An 11,191-nucleotide genomic window follows, 5' to 3' on the forward strand; every position below is an offset into this window, starting at 1 on the left:
GGGAACTTTATCAGGCCAGTGCAACTCTGACTCTCATTCTAGACATAAACATCTTACCACTCTTCAAACCGTCCCAGCAAGTCTAGCAATCCAGAATGACCTCAATTTGTAAATTTTTCAAAAGGTCTTCTTCCCTCACTATGGCTTTTCATTTCTTCCCTTGCCCAGTTTCCTCCTGAGAGTACATGGTAATATCTAAGTGTCTTTAGGGCTCTGGGCACCATAGTGTTTATTTTGTGGAAAACAGTAAATACTAAAATCTGTGGTAGAATCCATGGTTCTGATCTCTCCCCTGCCTCTGATGCAGTGACACCTGGCCTTTCCCCTTCACACTACAGATGTTCCACCTTCAACTTACCTTTTAGTATCTTCACAACAAAGTACATGTCACCAACAACCCCATAAAAACAAAGAGGACAAGTATCATTACATTTTTCTGACAAGGCTTTAAATGTTTGACAGAAATTGAGTTGTGACGGCACAGCAATTTGCCAAGCTACAGGGATGTATTCACCAGGAGAAGAGAACAGGGGAAAATAGAGGGTAGCAGCTGTGCCGGCTGCACTGCCCATTGCAGGAGGGACCGCAAGGTGTACGAAGAAGGAGTGGTCACCTGCTTGTGCAAACAGCCCATTCCCTTGGCACTGCACTCGGCCCAGGTATAAATAATACAACATGCTACTAATATCAGAATTTTTATGTAATAGTTTATTCTTAAGCAGCCATTTCTTTCACAGTTCAGAGAGATCCTCAAGAATCACACTTACTAACTCCAGTGCCTCAAACTAATTTTCAAAACTTTCCCCAAGAAAGACTGTAAAATTAAGAAATAAACTGTGTGACCAACCTCATCTTCTACCAAGTTAGGTAAAAGAGCTTTCATTCTAGCAACTGGAAATGACTTCTTTGTTGCTTCAGGAGATCCCAGAAATGTCATAAAATAAATTACATAGCACATTACCAGAATGCTGGTATATAAAAGCTGGAAGGAGAAGAAAGGATAGAAGACGACCAGTGATACAAAATTAACTTACAAATGCAGAATTACATACTAGAACACCAAATTCAGAAAGAAGAGAATGTATTAAGTAGTTTTTACCCCTGTCAAATGTTAGGCTAAAGACATTAATTTAACGAACAAGGAGAGAAAAAAAAAAGAATGCAGTTGATTGGGTTTTTAATCAACAGTTTAGCATCACGACTGGCCCTTCGTCAGCTTTTTTTTATGTTCTATTCAGTATTTTCAAAGTTATGATATGCTCAGCCCAATTTTAAAGCAATTATTCATTTGGATGGGGGTCAGGGGGAATTGCCAGAGCAACTACTGTCTACATAAGCTATATACCACAGCCAGCGTGGTATAGCTGATCTGATAATGCACAGGCCACATCTATTTTTCAGGAGCTAATTTATTCATTCTTTATTGTAGTAAAGAAAAAGTCTTAACCTAAGTCAACCAGATGCAAGAAGTACTTGTTACCTTCTGATTATCACCTTCTATACAGCAGAACACAAGTCAAACATTAAATTAATACTGAAGCCAGCTGATGAGCAGACTCCTCAAGCATTAGAATGTATAAGTGATTTAGAAAAAAGTTAAAATAAAGCTGACATAGAATAACATAACCTTATTTGCAGAAATGTGTCCTCATACACAGAACACAGGGCTTTCTTATACCTCTCAAGTTGATCTGGGTCAAAGTGCAAGTCAATAATGAGTATCAGCACAATGAGACTTGCATCTTAAATCTCACAGGAGCATTTTCTCTCACCTCCTCTATGTTATTTAGCAGGCTAAACGCCAAAGGCAACAGAAAATTAAAAAAAAAAAAGTCAGATGAATCAAGAATTTACAGAAAAAAAGAACACAGGAAACTTACCTGCGCCAAGGAAAAGATGTAGAGGCCCCACTGAGGATAAAGAATTACTAAAATAACCGTTAAAACACATTTTGACAATACTGAAAAGCTTTCAGCAATTACCTTTAAGAAAAAGAAAACAAATTTTATCTTCTGCCAGCTTAACCACATACAGATACTTAAAACACATTTCACACACAACTTATGTAGAAGGAATATAAAAAGTCAGTGGGACTTTACTGCAAAGTTTTCTTTCTGCTGAATTGGTCATCTTAGATTGCAATTACTCTGTAAATCCTCTATTCTTGTGTCTCACAATTCCTTCACTGTACTTTCCCAATCCCTTGTACAGGATACAAGGGAGAAAATTTTGCTCAAGACAGTCATGTTCTCAATTGCTGCATTTCACAAGTTAATACTCACAATCAATTGAAATGCAAAATTGCGGAAGCTGTATACCTCTCCCCCCAATTAAAACCCATAATTACATATTCAATAATCAGTAAGGTGATAGTTTCTAAATAAACTAACTTCCTTGCTTTAACAGGTACGCGCTCATGTTACAAGTTGCACAGTATTAAACTTGATGTGTTTTAGTGTGCTTGAACATACAAACGTCTAGTCAGGGAATTTGTTTTTTGCATTAACTTTTCATTTTTTCTTCAATAGAGAAAGAGAGGATTTTTTTTCCCCGTATACTTAGCCTGCTTTACTAACCTTAAGTCTTATGAACAAATGAGCTTGTGCTAAAACCCAGAAAGGTTCTCCCAGAAGCTCAATAACTGCAGAGAGACCAAATGCCACTACACCAGCCTGATAATGAGGAACGACAGTAGGATCAGGTACTTCAAGCAAGTGTAGCCAGACTGCGCCCAAGAAAACAGACCAAAAAATGCCAAGAGGAACTCTAAAAAGTTAACATAAAAGCAATCAATAGAAGTGATACTTAAGCAAGAAAAAAAGTGAAAGTTAGATTAAAACTTCACATATTGCCATATTTTAAAAAAAATTTAAAAAGTGCTCTACAGAATTCACTTCTATTGCAACTACATCAAGAATACTTCAGTTTTTGTTTGAGTTTGTGGTGGGTTGGGTGGTTTTTTTTTTGGTAATGGACATCTTTGCACATTCTTTTCTGAGACACAGATGAGAAAACATTTTTCTGACTTGTCTGCTTCCTACTTAAGAATAAGGTCAACTATCTAACATTTTATATTTTTCTGAACAATTCTGGTCTCATATCAGCCTGTAGAGTTACTTAAATGTTTTAGCCCTGTGTTTTTTATAGTACTGTATGATTACCAGGGACTTGACAGACAAGCTTTGGGGAATCTTGGTGTAACAGCTAACAATGTCACCACTCCAACTGCTAGTCTCACGCTTCCAGAGATCACTGGTTCTCCAGAGAGGGACAGCAGAGTTAGCAGAAGAAAATGCATGCCTGCACCTCAGGTATGCTAGCTCACATTGCTACACCATAGCTCAAAGCTACTTCGATTAGTGACTGCAGCTAAGAAGCCAAGCGATGCACAAGAGCACAGACATGTATTACCTTCTGTTGACACTGCTCCTGGAACACAAAGCCTCTGGCAGAGGGCAGAAAGTTTTATACCATTGCAGCAGGATTTAGTTCACCCTCCCATTATCACATCCCTAAGGTATTTTAGGTTTTCATTTCCTTCAAGAAAGTTAATCTTCATTTTAAGTTACGCTTCACTAGGAGAAAAGAATAAATAGCACACAATCATTGCTAACTGAACTGTATCATTTAATACCCACTTGAAAAGCATTCAAATAGCAGAAAAATGAACTTTGTAAAAAAAAAAAAAAAAAACACACAGTGAAGAGAATGGATCTGTTTAAAGTAATCCATGCCACAACTGCAGTGACTAACAGCAGCTATCCCTGAATGGAACGATCCCTCCTCCTTATCCCTGGATGCAGATGACCACACGCAGCCCCCCAGGGCTGGGCCAGATCTAATAACCGTGCAGTTCCAGGGAAAGTCAGCTAGATAACCTAATGGAAAACTACTCTTTTTTCTTGTAGAGTTAGTTTTCCACCATGTCAGCCAGGTGAACTGACTCCCCAACCTGTTGCTGCACAGCTGCTAGACCCGACAGAGAAGTAGTAGCAGGGATGTGCATCCAGCAGCAAACCAGCCATAAAAATCAGTTTAGGTGCATTTAGGTGCTTTAGAATATGTGATTAGACTCTCTAGCTGCAGTTTCATGTAAACTTTAAGATACCCAGTTCTTAGATAAAAACTGTACGGCTGTTGGAAGAAATAGTCCTACTTATTCTCTGCTGTTCACTTTCATCCTCGCATCATCCCTTCTTCCAACCCAACATAAACGATTATGCTGCCATGCCATTAAACCAGATCAGGGCTTACACACTGACAAAAATAGTTCTGAAAAAAGAAGAAAAACCCAGCTCAAACTGGTTCTCCAGCTCAATTCAAATATACCTTCACAAACACATACGGAGTAATAAAGAAATAAGACTAGGCAAGTAAAGAAAAAGAAAAGCCTATATATTTGGGCAACAGGTTTGTCCCTTTGACAACTACAGCATAAATGAAAATCCAGTCAAAGTGACAAAACTAATGGTTCCTGGTAGCACCTTTAGCAAGACACATGCCCACTTACTCAAGAAAAAAAAAGTTCATAAATGGTAAAAACAACAGAGCTGACTACTTCCATTGTATCAGTCCTGAAAATAGGATCGAGATTACTAAGTGGCTCAGTTATGAAATAATTGTCTCTCTAAATACTTATTTCCATTTTGTTTTCATTTCTCAGACAAAAGCCAGGAGTAAATACAAATTTTTAAAGGTCTCTTACGTGAACCACAGTAGATTAATTGTTTTAGTCCAGTTGCGTTTTGCACCTCCGCTCAGACAAGCTCTGCGAAATGCCTCCCGGGCTAGGAATAGAACAGTTGAATAAAGTAGCGTTAGCCTAAAACAGATGAGACAAAAAAAAAAAAGAGAGAGAAAGAGAATTATTTCTTTATATATATAGTTTCTGAGCTTGTTCGCAGCATCACAGAACAACTGAGGTTGGAAGGGACCTTCGGAGATCACCTGGGGTCAGAACTGCTCCTGCAGCGCGGTTACAGACCAAACTGTCACGGGAGACCGCGTGATGCACAAACCTAACCCAAGGGGAACGCAGGGGAAACCTTCCCACGCTGCAGGGACACAAGGAAAACTGCCACCGCCTCTAAGGAGGCAGGAAAACAACTGCGTAAGATAATAAATAGCAAGAATACTTCAGCAACGCCACAGGGCGACAACGCAGCTGTCAGATCTGCGGCAGCAGCACGTAATACAGCGTTGCGCAGCTTTCCCCGCTGCCGGCCGGGGTTTAACGTTAAGGCAGGCCAGGCCAGGCCAGGCCGCGCCCCGCCGCGCTTCGGCCGACGAGGAGGCGCGGGAGCCCCGCAAGAGCAGACAGCGCTGCCGCGGCCCGCACCGCCGGCCCCAGCCCTGCCCCGGCGCGCACCTCACGCTGACGACGCCGATGAGCTCCCTGGAGAGGTGGCGCAGCGTGAAGGCGTTCAGCGCGAAGGAGACCCCGCGGGACAGCACCTGCCGAGACACACACACGCACGAGGCCGCCTGCCGCCGCGCCCCCGCGCCGCCTCCCGCCCAGCGCGGACCGGCGCGGCGCGGCCCCGCACCTGCAGCAAGGCGCTGGAGGAGGCCAGCCGGGCCGTCTGCCTGAGCGCGTCCTGCGACGCCATGGGCCGCCGCTCCCCGCCCGGCGCGGCGCGGCGCTGAGGGAGGCGGCGCTGCCGCCGTCGCGCCGCGATCCCGTCAGGCGGGTGGGGCGGAGCGGCGCCGCCCCGGGAAGCGGCGGCTCCCGCTTGTGAGGGGAAGCAGCGGTTTTCCCGCGGGGCAGAGCCGGGCCCACGCGAGGCGGCTTTGAGACGATGCCGCGAACACTTCTGCGACCTCTGCGCCTTCCGCCGGGCCGTGAATCGAGCTTTCAGCGTTCCGCCGCGGGACGGCAACGCACGCGGGGTTACGACAAGAGAGCGCCTTTTACGTTGCTTTTTCTGACAGGGGAGCTCAAGAAAATTTCCCTGCAAGTTTTAGCGGGGAAACCTATCTAACCTGAGAGCAAAACCCGCTAACCTACCCTGCTTTCAGGAGGCAGACAAGCCTCCTCCAGAGCCGAGGTAAAACCGACCTTCGCTGTAGCAAGGAGAGAGCATGGCAATTAAGTCTGTAAGAAAGAGACCTTCAAATAGCATATAGCAATATAGACACAAGTTAATTGTAATGTACTTGAATTTAGCAATGCACTGACTTGAGTCTTTAAAACCGAGAAGACCTTTCTCTCGATGTAAATCAGAGCACTTGTTCCAGGCTATTTCAGACTATTATTTAAGCAGCCCTCTATAAAAAGACAGTAATGTACTATATGTTCGAACAGCCCCTACAAAAGCGTGGATCTCCTGCCTCAGAACAGCAAAGTTTTTCGAAGCAATTTCACAGCTGAACTAAAATGTTTCATCTCTAACAGCAGATGTTAAAAAGCTTTCAGAGAAAAAAAAAAAATCCAAGGCCTACTTGATTTCAGCTGCTTAATGACAGAATATGAACAGCCACAGTTTAAATTAGGATCTTAAAAGAAGCTGGATGACCAACTAAAATTTTTCAAGCTCATGCAAAAAAAGCAGTCTCTAACAATTCTGTCTTCTGCCGGCATCAAAGTCCCATCTTCTCTGGGATGTTATGCCCATTGCTTTAGCTCTTCAGAGTAAAGTGATGGGCATAGTTTTTTAGACTCTCTTCTTTGGTCATTTTTGTCAATAACAACAGTAACATTCTTTAAATAATCTGGAAGTGATACATAAATGTGGATATATGGGGCAGAGGAATATACCCTATGAATACTTTTAAGTGCAATACTAATATAGTTAACGGCTAACTCTTGAATTTTATAATCCAGAACACTTACCAGCTTATTATCCCATTTTAAAGATACTGAAACAGCAACAGGGAGAAGAAACTAATTTGTGTTAAGTCAGGTATCAGACCAATGGCCGAGACAGGAACCGATCTCGAGATCTGGAGTTACAGAAGAGTGTTGTAGCTATTAGGAAACACTGCCTCCTCCCCTCTTTTTTTAAGCAGCTTTCTATCCAGTTCTCAAATGCAAAAGACAATTAAAAGTGTTGGGATAACTTAGGCTCCAGGTCCTGTCTAAGTGACAACAATGGTGACAGCTTAAGTCCAAAGGACTTACTGTATGTTATGGCTTCTGCATTGGTGGTAAACTGTGGGATTTGAACTTACCTATTAAAACCCATCACAAGTTAGTAAATATATGGCAAAGGAAAATAAAGGTGCAGTTAAGGAACATCAAGCGTGTAGCATTTATCAGACTATGGTAAGGATTCATATGGTATTTAGGTTTCCAAATCTGTATACATACATACACGCTCATGATAAAAACAGATATCTTCAAGGAATGAAACAGGAGAAAGTGTGCTATTTGGAGGACACTGTCTGACCTTTTCAGGCATCTACCATGGGCAACAGTAAGTGACAACTAATGATGGTTTCCTTTCCAGCTTGGTTTGTCACCTCATAAAGCAGAAACAGAAACAGCTGTAAAACATGGGGAGGTGCAAGCAGAAGAGAAACAACTGTTCACTTCAACTGGTTTTAATAGGAACCGGCTTTGCCACTTGCAACCTTTCGGCATTCATGCATCTAAACCACTAGATGGCAAACAACCTTCGAGGCAGCCAGCACGGAAACAGCACTGTTCAGTCCCCAAAGCAGTTGAGGTCGGGCTGAAGGTGAGTATTTTTACTCTATTAGAATCTTTCTGAGTCTACTGTATGTTGTGTCTTAACAACAGGCAGAACAGGCTAAACTGCAACAACAGTGTGACATACATAGGTCAAACACAGAGTAAGAGCCGTATTTCAGGCTTGCAAACTGACCTATCAGTTCACTCAATTTTATTCACAAGTTTGTGTGAGCAGGCTTTTCACTGAACTACTGAGTTGACAGAAAAGGCTTATTTTTGGTAACATAATTTGAGAGCAGGTATAACTTAAGGGAGAACTGAGTTACTGAACCAGCGTACAATCTCAATAAGAAACTCTTATTCAGTCAAAATCATCGATTGCTCTGTGATTCCCAGAGCCTGCAGTGCCCACTTAAAGAGTTCCTGCATCTTCTCACTGCAATGAATCACCTTGTTGATTGTCCTAAGGCGACTGTTTGTGGTAGCATACTCTGAAATAGTTCAGTAACCTTAACAGCAAAGGCAGCAAAATAAACTAGTCACTATGGCGGTCCTTACTTCCAGAGTTAGGCTGCATCTGGAACTAAACTAGGGGAAATCACCTTCAGCTAAAATATTACAGCTAATTTCCCTAGGGACAAAAATTCACAAATTAATGACAAAGCGATACCTAAGAAACAAGAACCTATTAAATCAGCAGTGAGACCCTGAAACAAGCCTGAACGATTGCCACTTTTCATCTGTTCTGAAACAAAGATCTTGTTCAAGAACCAAAGTCAAGGCCAGTGTAATGGATCAATACCAAATTTGCATGGTATTAACCCAAATAAATACTGCACTTGAAAGTTAGTGATATAATTTCATATCTTCATTTTACTTGTGGGCTTCCTTTCCCTCAAAGACTCTTTGAGAAATCGAGTTAGAAAAATAACCTTGCTATAAAATCATAGGCAAAGCTCTCTGCTAGTGCTTGATACCTCCTAGAGTAGTGCATGATATAACACTGAAAGGGCTGTGAGCTAGAGACTGCATCCTAGCTTGGCAAGCAGGAACCATTTTAGAAACAAAATAAGTAGTCAAAAACCCTAGTGGTGGCTGAGCAACCCTCCACCAAATAGCATCCTCTCCAGTTGATCTAGTGCAGAGACTAAGGAAGATCCCTGACCCCCACAGAAAACAGCCACATGCTGTTGCTTGCGTGCCTAGCCTCACTTTGTGCCTCCCTTTGCCCAGAGTCCTCCGCAGCTGAGCTGAAAGGCTCCGAGAGCAGCAGGCCAGCCCAGCAAGGGATGTACAAGAGGCTGGATACACTCCCCGCTTCCCACCCTTCCCTATGGCCAGCAGCACTATTCTGTCTCCTGGCTGGGCAGGTGCCTTCTAGTGATGGAGATGAGGGGGAACAGACCGGGAGCTGCAGCTATGCAGCACTGGCTCTGCAGAGCTCGCCTTTCACAACAGCCCGACCTTTGCAGGGAGTGCGATGCTTAGCAGAACTGCTCTGCCTCTGCTGCAAGCCCACATTTTGCTATTTCATTAATGAAGACAAAATACTTGGAGTGGCAAAACATTGTTTTCCCTGTACTGCTCAGAAGCCTTGTGCCAGCACAGGACACAAATTATGTGAAATCTGGGTTTATTTTGTTGTTGTTTTTTAATAACGCATAAAAAAGTCTGTGTCTTTGTTCATGATCATATAAAGTTTGTTCCTCTACAGAAATACCTGGCAGGTTGTGGTCAAGGCAAGGAGTCACATGTAGACTTACCAGACTAGGCATTAACATCTCCTTAAGCTTTCTTCCCTCCTGCGAGCAGTCCTCTCTCAAACCAAGGAGGAATCAGTGCCTGAGGATGTAAAACTTCCATTTCAGTGGAGAGCTGCAGGAAGCAAGAGAAGAGATTCACAGGCCATTCACCAGCAAAGGACACATGAAGAGTTACTGCTCTGCCAATTTGTCTCTCTCACCTCCAACCAGAGGGTCCCAGAAGGGCTTTATAGATTAGTTTCACCAGGCCCTGTGGACCAAGTTAATCTCTTAGTACATACCGAGCAGTTAAACAAAAATTTGCATCTCTTTTCTGGCTGCATTACTAGTTCAGCTAGGATTTCATCTATGTCTTTTCTTTGGGGTGGGATAAAGGGGCTTTTTGAAGAACGCAGAGGAGTGCTTTTTCTGTGATATGCTACATTTCAGAAATGCACTGTTGCGGCTTTCCAGAGAAGTCTTGAACTTTCTAGTGTTAGAATTAACTTTGCCACACAGGTTTTTCATAGTGAATTGGCCTTTAATGTGCTGTTTATATACAATTTGATCAACTGTTTCTGCTGCCTTATCAATTTCACTTTTATTCAATTATAATTGATTTAAAGATTTTTATGTATTAAATGTATAGATTTGGGGACTGACATTTTTTCCAACATGTAAGACGAAATGTAAACCATTGTGTAAGTCAAAAGAAAAGCAAAATAAATGCAACAGATGATTCAAATAAAATGTTAAGAATGGAATAATACTAAATTTTCAACAGTGGTGTTAGATGATTGCACTGCATACTTCGCATTAGGCAGATTAAGAAACAGCATGTATTAATTAGAAAAGCAAGAATATGAAAATGTTCTGCACAATGCTGTCTTTTTCCAATATGCTTTAAACTTTGCTGCTTCTTTTTGCAATTTAGAAAGCTGTAGAGTTCAACAGTCATTCTAAAATCTAGACAATAAAATAAGCGCCAAATTCTTTAGTTTGCAGAATTAGAAAGTTACACTAATTTTGTCACTGGAACTGGCAAGCTCCTTGCTTAAAATTCTTGCAAAATTTGTACATTCTTTAAACAAACATATCCATATAAAAATCTGTACAATCTTAACAGTCTTCTAAATACTAAGCATTTCCTTTGAACGTACTTATAAAATGTTCAATTGCAGGTGATTTCTGTCTTGCCCTCTTTAAAGCTAGAAATTCCAACCATTTTCACTACGATCTGACAGATTCTCTGTCTCGCCTATCTCATAATTGGTTTTAGGAAACTTTGCATCAGTTTGCACCAGTGCTCCCCACTTTAAATGCAGAAGAATACACAATTAAGCTAACTATTGTGCGTTTTGGAAACCTACAGGCCTGAATTATGGATGCAGTGATGAGTAGGTGCAGAGGCAGAACACACAAATATCTCCTCCTTTCTAATCATCATATAAGATTAACTTCATGGTTATACTTTGCTGTAGGTCTGGCATTGATTAACATCTTAGTGAGCGCACAAAAGAGTTTTCTGGGGTATAATGGCCACAGTAAAATTATAGAAACAGATTTTGTAGCATTGAGCACTTGCAGTTGAAGATCTCTGCTAAGAAGTGCTTGGCGTCTTCGTACTATAGAATCATTCCATAAGCTCCAGCTACCTCCCTTAAGCAAAAATATGCTCGAAAGATATGGAGGCACAGAAAGCCTGAAAATGAGATTTCTATTTGCTATGCAAACACATATGTTCAGGTACACTATTTCCTCTAATACTGACACAGAAATGATGCTGTGTTCATTAAAATAGTTCATAGCTCTTGAG

General features: G+C 41.8%; 1 protein-coding gene across 1 annotated transcript in view; it reads right to left on the minus strand.

Annotated features, from left to right (window-relative positions):
* RFT1 (RFT1 homolog) overlaps positions 1-5,636 on the minus strand; it is an 18,473-nt gene extending 12,837 nt beyond the window's left edge. Inside the window, exons 1-6 of the mRNA XM_026057334.1 lie at positions 5,547-5,636; positions 5,369-5,454; positions 4,706-4,822; positions 2,577-2,766; positions 1,881-1,982; positions 787-982 (exon numbers count right to left, since the gene is read on the minus strand). Of these exons, the coding sequence (XP_025913119.1) occupies positions 787-982; positions 1,881-1,982; positions 2,577-2,766; positions 4,706-4,822; positions 5,369-5,454; positions 5,547-5,609 (754 nt within the window). The 5' untranslated portion in view covers positions 5,610-5,636. The remainder of the gene's footprint in view (positions 1-786; positions 983-1,880; positions 1,983-2,576; positions 2,767-4,705; positions 4,823-5,368; positions 5,455-5,546) is intronic.
* Between the last annotated feature and the right edge of the window lie 5,555 nt (positions 5,637-11,191).

Source organism: Apteryx rowi, unplaced genomic scaffold (assembly GCF_003343035.1).
Source record: "Apteryx rowi isolate R43461 unplaced genomic scaffold, aptRow1 scaffold_1388, whole genome shotgun sequence".
In the NCBI taxonomy this organism is placed as follows: Eukaryota; Metazoa; Chordata; class Aves; order Apterygiformes; family Apterygidae; genus Apteryx; species Apteryx rowi.